The sequence below is a fragment of the Gorilla gorilla genome, chromosome 16 (genome assembly GCF_029281585.2).
Source record: "Gorilla gorilla gorilla isolate KB3781 chromosome 16, NHGRI_mGorGor1-v2.1_pri, whole genome shotgun sequence".
NCBI lineage: Eukaryota > Metazoa > Chordata > Mammalia > Primates > Hominidae > Gorilla > Gorilla gorilla.
Genome location: NC_073240.2, coordinates 23,931,007 through 23,947,526, shown reverse-complemented (window position 1 = coordinate 23,947,526; position 16,520 = coordinate 23,931,007). Strand labels below are relative to the sequence as shown.

The following is a 16,520-nucleotide window of genomic DNA, read 5'->3' as shown; positions in this document are numbered from 1 at the left end:
TACACCGAAACTTAACTGGTTACATGTGGCTGCATATTGGACATTACTTTTAATGGCAAAAAAACCGCAATTACTTTTGCACCAACCTAGTAGCTCTAGAATAGCCCTACTGCTTGGGTTAGGCTAGGGTAGAGGATTTTTTTTTTCCGCTTTTAGCGACTGACCTGGAAGCCCAGCCCCGCTTTGTATCCCAGTTTCACCGAGGATAAAATGATGCATTTCAAGCACCAGACAAGCAGCCTAAAGATAGATCTTTGTGATCTATTTCAAATTGTGCCTTCAAAGTCGTCAGCTGTAACAGTGTAAGTCCTTATGGGTAGTGAAATTCACAGTTCTGAGCTTTGTCACAACATTCATTTTGTGGCTTTTCAGGTCATGGGATTTGGTCTGTACCTGATGGATGGGAGTGTCAGTAACATCTATAAGTTGGATGCCAAGAAAAGAATAAACTTATCCAAAATTGACAAGTACTTCAAGGTGAGTTACATGTTTTTAGATCAATGTTTTTATTGATTTGTGTGCACTTTGAATTTTGGGGAAGTGAGCCCCTGTGTGACCGTGATCTGTATCAGGAAACGCTGGGGCTGGGTGGAGTCTGGGGCATGCACGTTCTCCCGTCTGCAGAGGTGACTGCGCTTTCTCTTTCCTTTTGCCCTGTGCTGGTTTTGCCTGGGCAGAGCTTTATACAGATGGAATTGTGCTATTTGTACTCTTCTGCGTCCAGCTGCTGTCACCAGCCTCTTGTTTGTGAGGAGCATCCTGGAGGAAGCCCGTAGCTACAGCTTGTAGCTTTCGGTTGTGGTGTAGTTTTCTATCTGATGACTACTCCGTAACTTATCCGTTCCAATGTTGGCGGGCTCTCGGATGTTCCCAAGTTTTGGCGCATCCAAACAATGCAGCTCTGGTCGACTGTCCTCTGTTGGGTGCATACCCAGGAGAGGGACCGGGGGTCACAGGGCGGATCTGTTTTCAGTGTTAGTAGTTACCTGCAGCCTGATGACGCTCCAGCACAGCTGTCCTGATCTCCGTTCCCATCAGCAGTGAGAGAATGCGCCGCTGGTGCCACATCAGTACTTAGCACTGCCTTTTTTGGGGTGGGGGGACATCCTGAGGATGCGTACAGCATTGAGATTGTATTGGCTAGTGTTTCATTGTATTGGCTAGTGTTTCGTTCATGTTTCCCTAATGGCTTTCCATGTTATTAGCATGTTCCCTTCGTGATGTGCCACTTCAAGTCTTTTGCTCTTTTTTCCCTATTGATTTACAGTTCTTTATATATTCTGGATACATGTCCTTTGTTGGACACAAGTGAGTTTTTTTGTTTGTTTGTTTGTTTTGTTTTGTTTTTGAGACAGGCTCTCGCTCTGTCATCCAGGCTGGAGTGTAGCAGGCCTTGGTGATTCCTCCCACCCCAGCCTCTCAAGTAGCTGGGACTACAGGTGCTTACCATCATGCTTGGCTAGTTTTTAAACTTTTAGTAGCAACGAGATCTCCCTATGTTGCCCAGGCTGGTCTCGAACTCCTGGCCTCAAGCAGTCCTCCAGCCCTGGCCTCTCAAAGTGCCGAGATTACAGGCCTGAGCCACTGCACCTGGCCTTACGTTTTAATATACATGCATTCTCCCCTAAGAGGCCTACCCTTTCACTTTTTCCCAGCTTTATCAAGGTGTAATTGACAAGTAAAAATTGTATGTTTATGGTATATGGTGTGATGTTTTGATACACACACATTGTGAAATGATGAATTCAAGCTAATTTAACATGTCCATTACCTAACACACCATTTTTTTTTATTTTGTGATGAGAACACTTAAGATCTACTCTTTTAGCATATTTTAAGCATTCAATGCATTGTTATTAACCATAGCTACTGTGCCATAGATGAGGTCTTCAGAACTTAACTCTGCTGCGGAATTGAAACTTTATACGCTTTGACCAGTATATTCCCTTCCTCCTCCTGCCTCCAGTAGCCTTTTCGCATTCTCGATGGTGTCATTTGCTAAACAGAAGTTTGTCATTTTAGTGTAGTCTCATATATGAATCTTTTCATTAATGTCCACCTAAATAAATCTTTGCAGCCATCCAGCTCATGAGACGTTTCTGCTGTGTTAGCTTCTAGAAGCATTCTGTCTCCTTTTTCACCTAGATCTAATCCCCCTGGAACTGACTTCTGCGCGTGGTAGGAGGTAGGGGTTTCGCGTCCTTGGATCTTTCCCAGTATGGCTCCCCAGTTGGGCCTGCCCATTTATTGCAAAGCCCATTGTTCTGCAGTGCTGCTAAGGTCATGAATCTGTCTGTGGCTCTGTCCAGGTTCTCTGTCCTGTCCACAAGCCTCCATCCCTGCTTCAGGGCCACAATGCCTTAATTGTTGGAGCTTTCTAACAGGACTCCTAATCTGGAAGGGTGTGTCTTCCAGTTTTGTCCTTCAGGATAGTGTTTCGTTCCTGTTTCATCCCTTCAGATATCATCCCTTCACCTTTGGAGATGCACGTTAGAATTGATTTCCTGATTTACACACACTATCCCCAAAAACCATTTTTTTTTCTTCTGGAATATTGACTGGGATTGATTATAGATCTATTTTGAGAGAATGGACATTTAAAAAATTTGAAGCCTTCCTAGGCACAAACATGATCTATTTCTCCATTTACTGAGAACTTTTTCTAGAATTTTCGGGGTAGTACTTTTGTTTAGAGGTCTTGCACATTTTTTGTTAGATTTACTGATGCATTTTTTTTGGATGCTGTTGCAAAGTATTTCTCTTTAAGTTTTTGTATTCTGATTGTTGCTAGTATATAGAAATGCAGTTGGCTGGGCACGGTGGCTTATGCCTGTAATCCCAGCACTTTGGGAGGCTGAGGCGGGTGGATCATGAGGTCAGGAGATCGAGACCATCCTGGCTAACACGGTGAAACCCCGTCTCTACTAAAAATACAAAAAAATTAGCTGGGCATGGTGGCAGTTGCCTGTAGTCACAGCTCCTCGGGAGGCTGAGGCAGGAGAATCTCTTGAACCCTGGAGGTGGAGGTTGCAGTGACCCGAGATCACGCCACTGCACTGCAGCGCAGCCTAATAACAGAGTGAGACTGTCTCAAAAAAAAAAAAAAAAAAAAAAAAAAAAGGGCTGGGCGCGGTGGTTCATGCCTGTAATCCCAGCACTTTGGGAGGCCAAGGTGGGTAGATCACGAGGTCAGGAGATTGAGACCATCCTGGCTAACACAGTGAAATCCCATCTCTACTAAAAATACAAACAATTAGCCGGGTGTGGTGGTGGGCGCCTGTAGTCCCAGCTACTCGGGAGGCTGAGGCAGGAGAATGATGTGAACCTGGGAGGTGGAGCTTGCAGTGAGCCGAGATCACACCACTGCACTCCAGCCTGGGCGACAGAGCGAGACTCTGTCTCAAAAAAAAAAGAAATGCAGTGATTTTTTTTTTTTTATGACTGTGGATCTAGCACCACGGTAGGTTAATTTTAACATTTGAATAGTTTTTATAGATGTTGGTTTTTAAATTGTATTTTGTTTCTCTCAAAGCGAATGTAGAAGTTACTTATAGTTTTTTTTTTGTAATGAATCATTTGCAGAGGTAGCATTCAAACTGAAGTAATTATTAGCATTAGTCAGTTTCCTTGTGCTTACGTATTTGGTGACTAAATATACATAATGACTCTATTTTTTTGTTCTTTGAATACAGCAACTCCAGGTGGTTCCGCTATTTGGGGACATGCAAATAGAACTGGCAAGATACATCAAGACCAGCGCCCACTACGAGGAAAATAAATCTCGGTAGGAGGAGAGGAAAGCTGCCTGGTTTGAGCTTTCGGCAGTGTCCTCATTGTGCGGTTTTCAAACATCCTGCTTATTTGTCTAGAGATAACACTGTTAACATTCTCAGCCTGGAATTAAATGTCCAGTATTGCAGACTTTGCCACATGTGGCTATTTACATTTAAGTTTATTGAAAAATATAATTGAGGCCGGGTGCGGTGGCTCACGCCTGTAATCCCAGCACTTTGGGAGGCCAAGGCAGGCGGATCATGAGGTCAGGAGATGGAGACCATCCTAGCTAACACGGAGAAGCCCTGTCTCTACTAAAAATATAAAAAATTAGCCGGGCGTGGTGGTGGGTGCCTGTAGTCCCAGCTACTCGGGAGGCTGAGGCAGGAGAATGGCATGAACCTGGGAGACGGAGCTTGCAGTGAGCCGAGATCGCCCCACTGCACTCCAACCTGGGCGACAGAGCAAGACTCCGTCTCAAAAAAAAAAAAAAAAGAAAGAAAAATACAATTGAAATTTTAATTTCCTTACTACAGCCACTTTGAAATGTTCAATAGTTAGTGGCTACTGTGTTGGACAGCACAGATACAGAACACTTTCATCATCCTAGGGATTCCTATTGGACAGTGCTGGGTGATAGTCTTTATGTTTAAAAAGGTTGTCTTAAAAAAAAAAGAAGAGGGTGGGGCGCGATGGCTCATGCCTGTAATCCCAGCACTTTGGGAGGCCGAGGTGGATGGATCTCTTGAACTCAGGAGTTTGAGACCAGCCTGGGCAACACAGTGAGACCTTGACTGTATGAAAAAATACAAAAATTAGCCGGGCATGGTGGCACACGCCTGTAGCCCTAGCTACTCAGGAGGCTGAGGTGGGAGGATCACTTGAGTAGTCTAGGAGGTGGAGGTTGCAGTGAACCGAGATTGCATCACTGCAGTCCAGCCTGGGCAAGAGAGCAAGACCCTGCCTCAAAGAAAAAAAGAAGAGACTGACAGTGTGTCAGATGTGACATCTTCAGACAATGTGGCCCTAAATCCTAAACTGTGTACCATCTTACTCTGTGAAGAACTATAAAGATCCTCAGCACAGTTCCAGATGCTGGCAGGCACTCCTCCCCACTGCAGACTCTACAGAGCCATCTGAGCCTCAGGGGAGGCTTTCATTGACTTTTGCCAAGCACTGTGCCCGTAGCCAACCTGCAGTCACCATTCAGCCATGATTTTGACAAACGAAGTTGCATCTCAGTCTCAGGGGTCAAGAAACCTTTTCAGTAAAGGACACATAACAAGTATTTTAGGCTTTACAGGCCACAGGCGGTCTCCTTCGGATATGCTTCTGTGTTGTTTTTTTAAACAACCCTTTAAAAACATAAAAGCCATTTGTGTGGCTGTGGCGCCATACAGGCGTCCTGAGCTGCCCCAGTGCTGTGGCCTGCCGGCGCCTCCGCAGGTAACGCGGGTGCTTTCTCTCTGCACAGATGGACGTGCACATCCTCCGGCAGCAGCCCTCAGTACAACATCTGCGAGCAGATGATCCAGATCCGCGAGGACCACATGCGCTTCATTTCGGAGCTGGCGCGCTACAGCAACAGCGAGGTGCGCCCCGCGACCTGGAGCCGCACGGGCACCCGAGGGTCGCCTGTGTGTGTTTGCACCCAAATCTTAGGTTTAATTGCTTTGAAAAACAGTTTACTACCAGATACGATCATATGTCACATAATGACAGGGACAGGTTCTGACAAATGTGTCACTAGGCAGTTTCATCATTGTGGGAACGTCATCGTGTCCTCATGCTAGCCTGGATGGTACAGCCTGCGGCACAGCTAGGCTGCAGGGTACAGCCGATGGCTCCTAGGCCACACACCTATGGAGCACGTTGCTGTGCTGAAGACTCTGGATAGTTGTAACACAATGGTATGTATTTCTGTATCTAAACATATCTAAACATAGAAAAGGTACAGTGAAAAGATGGTATTATAATCTTATGGGACCACTGTTGTATATGCTGTCATTGACCAAATGTGGTGCATGACTGTACTTCAAAAGCACCCATTATAATTGACAAGGCAGTGAAACTAGTGTTCTCTCTGTTCAGCTGTACAAAAAGCTTTTTTTTTTTTTTTCAGAAAAACATTATAGGGATCCCAAGAGAAAGGACAGAGACGAGATAATTAATTGATTAAATGGCATTTCCTAGTCTAGTACTGTGATTCCAAGCAACTCGAAAGATGGTTGGAGAAGGGAGGACAGTGGGAAAAGAAAGGGTGATTCTGACCTGGGGCCCCTGTAAGCCTAGAAAGGAAGAAGTCCTGAGGCCAGAGGTGAGCAGGAGCCTTTGGGTGGCTGTCAGGAGACGTCCCAGGGGCATTGGGTCCATGTGTCCAGGAGGTGGGCCTGGAGTTGGGTGCAGAGAACAGGTGCTTTCTCTTCAGTTCCTTCCAGCTTTGCAGCTGGGTTTGCCATGTTGTCATTTTGGCCACTCCCATTCTCCTCACTCACCCAGGTTGACTCCGAGCCAGCACTGCTGGCATGTCTGTGCTGCAAATTGCTGGCAGGGACTGCGGGTTTTAGGGCATATACGCAGGCTGCTTTGCTGAACTGGTTAGTCCCTCAAGGGTCTCAGGAGGACCATTAACCTTAGCGGGGACAACTCTGTGGATGTTGGCCCCACCCACTGCAGGACGATGAGCACCCTGTCCCCCACCCCCCATGGTTACCAGTCATCATCATGTAACTAAACTGACTGACAACCCAGTAGTCCAGGTATGTTGGGGCACCTGCTGCTTCTAACACAGACCCCTGGCAAGTGTTTGGGCATGTCAGACAAGGAGGCTGTCCTGGGTGAGTCAGTGAGTGAGTGGCGAGCGAGTGGGAGGCCTAGGACGTTACTGTGCACTGCTGTGGCCTTTATGAACACTGTGTGCTTAGGCTGTGCTAAATTTTTTAAAAGGCTTTTTCTTTCTTTAATAACGAATTAGCCTTAGCTTACTGTAACTTTTTTACTTTATAAACTTTTTACTTTTAAAAAGAGCTTTTTGGCTTTTGTAATAACATTTTGCTTAAAACACAAACACACTGTATACCTGTGCAAAAATATTTTTTCTTTATATCCTTATTCTGTAAATTATTTTTCTACTAAAAAGTTTTTGTTTTTTTCCTTTTGAGCTTTTTCGTTAAAAATGAAGACCCAAACACACACATTAGCCTAGGCCTACACAGGGTCAGGATCATCAGGACATCACTAGGCAGTAGGAATTTTTCCACTACATTAAGATTTTATGGGCGCACCATCATGTATGTGGTCTTGTTGACTGGAGCATCCTTAGGTGGCATCTGACTGTAATTGTTTCTCTGGCATTGTCTAAGGTAACAAATCAGTTTTTTTCTGAGTACAGTGTTTTTTGTTTTGTTTTGTTTTTTTTTTTTGGGTGAGACGGAGTCTTGCTGTGTCGCCCAGGCTGGAGTGCAGTGGCGCAATCTCGGCTCACTGCAAGCCAAGGTTCACACCATTCTCCTTCCTCAGCCTCCCGAGTAGCTGGGACTACAGGCGCCCACCACTACACCCGGCTAATTTTTTTGTGTGGTTTTTTTTTGTGTTTTTTTTTAGTAGAGACACTGTTCTAGCCAGGATGGTCTCAATCTCCTGGCCTGGTGATCCACCCATCTCGGCCTCCCAAAGTGCTGGGATTATAGGCGTGAGCCACCGCACCCGGCCTCTGAGTACAATTTTAAAGTGATTCCACTTTAGGTTTGTTGATTTTCTTTTTTCTGAAAGCTGAACATCCTGGTGAATGACGCCAGCATAATTTGATTTATGTCATTATGTCATAATCTAGTCTTTTTTTTTTTTTTTTTTGAGGTGGAGTCTTGCTCTGTTGCCCAGGCTGGAGTGCAGTGGCGCGATCTCGGCTCACTGCAAGCTCCGCCTCCCGGGTTCATGCCATTCTCCTGCCTCAGCCTCCCGAGTAGCTGGGACTACAGGCGCCCGCCACCACACCCGGCTAATTTTTTTGTATTTTTAGTAGAGATGGGGTTTCACCGTGTTAGCCAGGATGGCCTTGATCTCCTGACCTCGTGATCCGCCCATCTCGGCCTCCCAAAGTGCTGGGATTACAGACGTGAGCCACCGTGCCTGGCCTTTTTTTTTTTTTTTTTTTTTGAGACAGAGTCTCTCTCTGTTGCCCAGGCTGGAGTGCAATGGTGTGATCTTGGCTCATTGCAACTTCCACCTCCCGGATTCAAGCGATTCTCCTGCCTCAGCCTCCCAAGTAGCTGGGACTACAGGCGCACGCCACCATGCTTAGCTAATTTTTGTATTTTTAGTAGAGACGGGGTTTCACCATGTTGGCCAGGATGATCTCCATCTCTTGACCTTGTGATTCACCCACCTCAGCCTCCCAGAGTTCTGGGATTACAGGCATGAGCCATTGCACCCGGTCATAATCTAGTCTTAAAAGAGCAATGCCAGCACTACTAATTACAGTGACTAGAAATTGTTTTACGATTTGTTTTGCAGGTGATTTTGCCCTTGAGCTTCTTACTCAGGGTACTTTTTTTTTTTTTTGAGATGGAGTTTCGCTCTTGTTGCCCAGGCTGGATGGCATGCGATGGCAGGATCTCGGCTCACTGCAATCTTCGCCTCCTGGGTTCTAGCAATTCTCCTGCCTCAGCCTCCCGAGTAGCTGAGATTACAGGCATGCACCACCACGCCCAGCTACTTTTTTATATTTTTGGTAGAGATGGGGTTTCACTATGTTGGCCAGGCTGATCTCAAACTCCTGACCTCAGGCAATCCACCTGCCCCGGCCTCCCAAAGTGCTGGGATTACAGCATGAGCCATTGCACTGGGCCCCTCACTCAGAGGATTTTAAGTCACACCGTGGTGTTTAGAGCTGCTCAGGGTCCTCTCAGTGGTCATGCTGTGAACTCCATGCAGGTTCCCGCAATTGTTTCATTTTGCTTTTGACTTTTAGGGATTGCATTTCCGATCTCATTTAATTCTGTGTCCTAATTATATAAAATATTTGTGTGGTTCTAATATCACATCTATAAAAAGGTATATTCAAAGAAGCCTGCCTTCTCCACGGTGCCCCTTCCTCCCCATAGGTCACATGTTTAAATTTAGGGGGTGGTTATTTGATAGAAGCAAACCCACGTGACTTGTGTGTTGCCCTTCCCCGGCCTAGTGGAAGTGCGCCAAGTCCACGCGTGTAACAGCCCCGTGCCCGCGCCCACGGTCCCCCAGGCAGTGGCTGTGGCAGCGGCCTGTCCCTTGCTCTGTAGCACGCCCTTGGCCGCCATTTTCCCGGGAGGAGGGTCCAGCACCCACAGCATTTCTTATTTTCTTTTTATTTATTTATTTATTTATTTATTTATTTATTTATTTATTTATTATTTTTTGAGACGGAGTCTCGCTCTGTCGCCCAGGCTGGAGTGCAGTGGCGCAGTGTCGGCTCACTGCAAGCTCCGCCTCCCGGGCTCACGCCATTCTCCTGCCTCAGCCTCTGAAGTAGCTGGGACTACAGGCGCCCGCCACCATGCCCAGCTAATTTTTTTGTATTTTTCAGTAGAGACGGGGTTTCACCGTTTTAGGATGGTCTGGATCTCCCGACCTCATGATCCGCCCGCCTTGGCCTCCTGCATTTCTTATTTTCACACGTGTGACTTTGGGGTGGATTCTCATGGTGGATCCCGGGATGGGGGGGCTGGGTGGGGGCGCTGGTTTCTCACAGGGCCGTGCCCGCCTTGTGCAGGTGGTCACGGGCTCGGGCCGCCAGGAGGCCCAGAAGACGGACGCGGAGTACCGCAAGCTCTTCGACCTGGCGCTGCAGGGCCTGCAGCTGCTGTCGCAGTGGAGCGCGCACGTGATGGAAGTGGTAGGCCCCGTCCCCGACCCCAGCCCCCCTCCAAAGCTGCCTCGGGCACTTTATTCACATTAACTTTTGGTCTTTGGGCTTTTTATCTTTGGCCCTAGAAAGACGAGAATATCTATCAGTAGAAATGTTTCCAAGGTGATTTTAAGTACATTTCATTTATGTGTGTAATAAATGAAGGGCCTCCTTTTAAAAAAAAATGTTGATAGAATTAAATTTGTACCATTGTGATTTTCTTTAAGTCGCTCTTTTTTTGAGATAGTCTCACCCTGTCGCTTAGGCTGGAGTGCGGTGGTGCAAACATAAGTCCCTACAGCCTTGACTCCCCACCCCAAGCGATCCTTCTGCCTCAGCCTCCCAAGTTGTTGGGACCACAGGTGTGCACCACGGCTCCCGGCTAATTTTTTTTTTTTTTTTTTTTGAGATGGAGTTTCGCTCTTGTTGCCCAGGCTGGAGTGCAATGGCGTGATCTCGGCTCACTGCAACCTCTGCCTCCCGGGTTCAAGCGATTCTCCTGCCTCAGCCTCCTGAGTTAGCTGGGATTACAGGCGCCCACCACCACTTCTGGCTAATTTTTTTGTGTTTTTAGTAGAGATGGTATTTCACCATGTTGGTCACACTGGTCTTGAACTCCTGACCTCAGGTGAACTACCCGCCTCAGTCTCCCAAAGTGCTAGGATTACAGGCTTGAGCCACCGCACCTGGCCTAGTTTTTTGTTTTTTGTTTTTTTTTTTTTGTACAGACAGTCTCACCGTGTGGGCCAGGCTGGTCTCAAACTCCTGGCCTCAAGCCATCTGCCTGCCTGGGCCTTCCAAAGTGCTGGGATTACAGGCGTGAGCCACTGTACCTGGCCAAGTCTCATTTTTTCATTTAAATTTTATTTTGCTTTAAATATTTACTTGTATTGATACATAATAGGGATACATAGTTTCAGGATACATACGATAATTTAATACAGTCATACAGTTTGCAAAGATCTAATTGGTGTGCTTGGGATGTCCATCGCCATAAATATTTGTCCTTATGCCAGAAAAATTCGAGTTCTTCCCTATCTATTCTGAAATGTACCATAAATTATTTTAATTAATAGTCACCCTAACTGATCTAACACTGTCTTATTTCTAATATCAGACTGTACATTTGTACCCATTAATGTCACTTCACGCCCTGCATTTTTAAGATAACATTTTCTCTTTGGAGCTCCAGCCATCAATGTCTTTTGTTGAACATTAGTAAATTATTTCTGGTGCCATATAAAGATTTGGATACCTGTAAGCAATGAAAGATTTTCCCTTTTGTGATTTATTTTGATCACATAAAAATTATCAAATTGGAAGAGTGCATGGTCATTTGAAAGGCAAAATCTTTATTTACTTATTTATTATTTTACTTTTTGTAGAGATGAGGCCTCACTATATTGCTCAGGCTGATCTTGAACTCTTGGGCTCAAGTGATCCTGCTACCTCGACCTCCCAAGTGCTGGGGTCATAGGCATGAGCCACTGTGCCTGGCCCAGAATCCTTTTTAAAATGATGATGAAATGCCAGAGTCTTAGATACTCAGCACTCACCATCCGGGCCATTTTGCCGGGTAGATTTTTTAAACGAGAGGTTACAGGGCCAGGGTCTTTTGCCCATCTGTGGAGATGGACGGTGTGTGCGCCCTCATGTGTGACTTTCAGAATGCAGCAAAGGTTTGAAGGCTGGCCTGGCTTTGGCTACCATCGTGTGAGTCAGACCAGAAGCCAGGCGTTTTGCATGCAATATGGAACACCTCTGCTCTTTCGGCCACCACAGTATTCCTGGAAGCTTGTGCACCCTACGGACAAGTACTCCAACAAGGACTGCCCCGACAGCGCCGAAGAGTACGAGCGCGCCACGCGCTACAACTACACCAGCGAGGAGAAGTTTGCCCTAGTGGAGGTGAGGATGCTTGGCCGCTCGCTCTTCCTCATGTCGCTCTAGCCTCACACCATCTTCTCTGTCAAAAGCAAAAACATGAACAAAACTGCCTGTTTACTCATTGCTTCTGTGTGGGCACCCATTTCCATCTGGCAGAGCAGTCAGAGTAGAATGCATTAGAGAAACAGTGGTTGTCGGTCCTGGGTCTGCACTGAAGCTCCCTGGGTGCGAATCTGGACTCCTGGACCTGCATCTGGATGGAGAGCAGTGTCGGGTGCGGGGAAGGCAGGTGAAAGAGATGTGGCCCCTGCTGAGAGAGAAGAGCTGTCTTGCTCTCCTGTGAGGCAGGCGCTGCACTCCGCTCGTGAGCCTTTCCATGGGCAGCTCTTCATTCCAGCATCAACCAGTATCTTTTCTTTCATAGCTGTGCTTTTCCTGTGCTGTTTGAGAAATCTTTGCATACTCTCAGGTCATGAAGGTATTCTGCATTGCTTTCTGGATACTTCACTCTGCTTTCACACTGAGATGCGAAATTCACCTGAAGTTCATTTTTGAAACAATTCCGTCCAACCCTCACGCTGCCACCTTTGTAGCCGGTTACGTGACAACGCATGTGTGGCTGTGTTTCTGCTCTGCTCTAACCCAGTGTCAGTTGCTGTCGGTATCCCAGCACCACTCTGTAGCTTTGTAGTCATCTACCGTGTCTGAGAAAGCACGTCTTTCTGTCTCCTAGACTTCCTTGGCTATTCTTCCCCACTGTAGTTTCATATTCATTTTAGAATCAGCTTTTCCCATCCCACAGTGAAGATTTTAATCAGGATATGAACAATCCTATGGATCATGACAGGAGAATTGACAGAAGTCTCATACAGTTGGCCCTCGGTGTTCTTGGGTTCCACCTCCGTGAACCAACCTTGGGTCAAAAATGTTCAGAAAGAAAAAATAACATTACAACAGTAAAAAGTAATAAAAATGTTAAAAACTACAGTATAATAACTATATAGCATTTACATTGTGTTAGGGATTTAGGTAATCTAGAGATGATTTTAAAGCATACTAGAGGATGTGCATAGGTTACATGTAAATACTACATTATTTTATTGAGTTGTTTTTTGGGGATTTTTTTTTTCGAGACAGGGTTTTGCTCTGTCTCCCAGACTGGAGTGGAGTGGCATGATCTTAGCTCACTGTTTTGGCCTCAGCCTCCTGGACTCAAGCAATCCTCCCACCTCAGCCTCCCCATTAGCTGAAACTATAGGTGCATGCCACCACACCTGGCTAATTTTTATATTTTTGGTAGAGATGGGGTGTCACCAAGTTGCCCAGGTTCGTCTCAAACTCCTGAGCTCAAGCAATCCACCCACCTCAGCCTCCGAAAGTGCTGGGATTGCAGGTGTGAGCCACTGCGCCCAGCCAAAATTTTCTAATTTTTTGACATAAGGTTTTTCATAGTAAATTCTCATCTTATTTTGGTAGAAGCTTTTCTTTTCTCACATAACCATACAGTTCACCCATTTGAAGTGTAAAAGTCAATGCTTTCAGCACATTCACAGAGTTGTACAATCACAATCAAATTTAGAACAAAAAGAAATGCCAGCCCATTATCAGTCACCCTTCATTCTTCCCTCCCTCAACCCTACGCAGCCACCGCTCTGCTTTCTGACCCTGTAGATTTGCCTACTCTGGGCATTTCATATGAGTAGATCATACCATATGTGGCCCTTTGTGACTGGCTTTCACAAAGCATAATTTTCACTTAGCATAATTTTCCTTTTATTTTTCTTAAGATGGAGCCTTGCTCTGTCACCCAGGCTAGAGGGCAGTGGCGCAATCTCAGCTTACTGCAACTTCTCCCTCCCGGGTTCAAGCAATTCTTGTGCCTCAGTCTCCAGAGTAGCTGGGATTACAGGCACCCACCACCACGCCCGGCTAATTATTGTATTTATAGTAGAGACAAGGTTTCACCATGTTGGCCGGGCTGGTCTCAAACTCCTGACCTCAGGTGATCCGCCTGCCTTGGGCTCCCAAAGTGCCAGGATTACAGGCGTGAGCTACCGTGCCAGGCCACTTAGCATAATTTTCAAGATTCACACAGGTATCACTGTTTTGTTCTGTTTATTGCTGAATAATATTGCATTACATGGATATGTTACATTGTATTTATCCAACCATCAGATGATAGACATTTGGGTTATTTCTACGTTTTCACTATTATGAAGTTGCTGAGAACTTCTTTTTCTTGTTTTTTTTTTTTTTTTTTTTTGAGACAAGGTCTCACTCTGTCACCCAACTGGAGTGCAGTGGCAGGATTATGGCTTATTGCAGCCTCAATCTTCTGGGCTCAGACAATCCTCCCTCCCCAGCCTCCCAAGTAGCTAGGACCACAGGCACAAACCACCATGCCTGACTAATTTTTAAATTTTTTGTAGAGATGGGGTCTCACTGTGTTGCCTAGTCTGGTCTTGAACTCCTGAGCTCAAGGGATCCTCCTGCTTTGACTTCCCAAAGCACTGGGATTAGAGGTGAGCCACCATGCCCAGCCTCTATGAGCTTTCATGTGCGGGTTTTTGTGTAGATGCTGGTTTTCATTTCTTTTGATTGTATAGCTAGAAATGCAATTACTGGATCATAACAGCACATTTAGCTTTTGAGGAACTACCAGATAGTGGCAGCACCATTTCTCCTTACCAGCAGTAAGTGAGGGCTCCAGTTTCCCCACATCCACACCAAACTTGTTATTGTATGTCTTTTTGATTCTAGCTATCCTAGTGGGTGTGAGGTGGTATCTCATTTCATTGCGCTTTTGATTTGCGTTTTTCTAACAACTAAGGATGTTAAACGTCTTCTTATGTGCTTGTTGGCCATTGGTGTGCATTATTTGGAGAAATGTCTCTTCAGATCCTTTGCCCATTTTTAATTAGGTTATCTTTTTTATTATTGAGTTGTAAGAGTTCCTTATACATTCTAATTATCAGTTCCTTACAGCCATAGGATTTTCAGTATCTTCTCCCATTCTATGATTGTCCTTTTAGTTTCTTAATGGAGTCTTTTGAGACACAAAGGGTTTGAATTTTGATTATGTTTGATTTATCTGTTTTTCTTTCGTTGCTTATGCTTTTGGTGTCATATGTAAGAAATCATTGTGTAACCCAGGTCATGATGATTTACTCCTGTGTTTCCTTCTAAAAGTCTTTTTTTTTTTTTTCTTTTTTGAGACAGAGTCTTGCTCTGTCACCCAGGCTGGAGTGCAGTGGCATGATCTCGGCTCACTGCAACTTCTGCCTCCCAGGTTCAAGCAATTCTCCTGCTTCAGCCTCCCAAGTAGCTGGGATTACAGGTGTGCGCCACCACACCCAGCTAATTTTTGCATTTTTAGTAGAGACAGGGTTTCACCATGTTGGCCAGGCTGGTCCTGAACCCCTCACCTCAGGTGATCCACCCGCCTTTGCCTCCCAAAGTGGTAGGATTACAGGCATGAGCCGCCACGCCCAGCCTCTTCTAAAAGTTTTATAGTTTTAGCTCCTAACTTAAACCTAATTTAAATATATGATCCATTTTGAGTGGATTTTTATACAGCGTGTGACAAGGTTGTGTCAGGGGCCCTCCAGACCACCCTCCATCCACCTGACTGGCTGGGAGGACTCACAGGGCTTGGTAGTTGTTGCACTGAAGGTTATGACTCCTTGCAGCCAAAAGACAGAGTCAGATCAGCAAAGGGAAAAGGCACAAGAGTGGAGTCCAGAGAAGACAGGTGTAAACTTCCAGCTGTGCCTGCTAGTGGAATTGCACGGGATGTGCTTATTTCTCCCAGCGATGATGTGTGACAGCACACGCAAAATGTGGCTCACCAGGGCAGCTCCCCAGAGCCTTGGGGTCCTGGGTTTTTACTGGGGGCCAGTCACGTGGCTGACCTTGGCTACTCAGACTCTAGGTCCTCAAAACACACACAGGAGGTCACTGTTAGTCACCTTGTTAGCAGAGACCGATCAGACTGGTACAGCAGTAGGCCCGGGGCCCCAGGCACACAAAAACATACTCTCTAGGCAGGACACTCCCAAGGTTCAGAGCTGGTTCCTGGGATGACTTCAGCCAGTCCTGAAGATGGGCCTTTCTTGGGGATGTGCGGAGTTTCATTCTCCCTAGCCTGATGAGTTAACCCTTTCCTGCACAAGGGTCCACCTTGATTCTCTCGCATGTGCATATACAGTTGTCAGTACTATTTGTTGAAAAGATGATCTTTCCCCATCGCATTGTTTTGGTACCCTGTTGAAAATCAATTGTAAGTTAACTTCTGGACTCTTAATCCTATCCCATTGACCTCTGTCTATCCTATGACAGTATTTTTTCATAATCTCTTAATCTGTCTATAAACTGCTAATGTCCCCTTTTTCATTCTTAATGCTGGTAACTCGTGCTTCTGTCTCTTTTTTTTTTTTTTTGAGACAGAGTCTCGCGTGTTGCCCAGGCTAGAGTGCAGTGGCACAATCTTAGCTTACTGCAACCTTCACCTCCCGGGTTCAGGCTACTTCTGGCCAATTTTTGTATTTTTAGTAGATACAGGGTTTCACCAATGTTGGCCTGGCTGGTCTTGAACTCCTGACCTCAAGTGATCCGCCCTCCTTGACCTCCCAAAGTGCTGGGATTACAGGCGTGAGCTACCGCGCCTGGCCTGCTTCTCTGTCTTTTTTTTCTTTGTTATTCTTGCTGAGCATTTGTCAGTTTTACTATTTATTTACTGAACAGCTTTGTCTTTGTTGATCACCCTTGATTATACACTTGTTTTCTGTTTCATTAATTGTTGCATTTATTTATTTGTTTATTTATTTATTTTTGAGACAGAGTCTCGCTGTGTCACCCAGGCTGGAGTGTAGTGACGCCATCTCAGCTCACTGCAACCTCCACCTCCCAGTTTCAAGCAGTTCTCCTGCCTTAGCCTCCCAAGTAGCTGGGACTACAGGTGTGCACCACCACACCA

The 16,520-nt window shown here is 45.9% G+C and overlaps 1 protein-coding gene across 6 annotated transcripts in view; it reads left to right on the top strand.

Moving 5' to 3' along the window:
- Positions 1 to 16,520, top strand: part of CYFIP1 (cytoplasmic FMR1 interacting protein 1) — a 111,616-nt gene that overhangs the window by 43,514 nt on the left and 51,582 nt on the right. For all 6 annotated transcript variants that reach the window (XM_055363296.2, XM_055363297.2, XM_055363295.2 and 3 more), the window contains exons 9-13: positions 373 to 477; positions 3,693 to 3,784; positions 5,249 to 5,366; positions 9,524 to 9,646; positions 11,441 to 11,566. In XM_055363296.2, coding sequence (XP_055219271.1) covers positions 373 to 477; positions 3,693 to 3,784; positions 5,249 to 5,366; positions 9,524 to 9,646; positions 11,441 to 11,566 — 564 coding nt within the window. The remainder of the gene's footprint in view (positions 1 to 372; positions 478 to 3,692; positions 3,785 to 5,248; positions 5,367 to 9,523; positions 9,647 to 11,440; positions 11,567 to 16,520) is intronic.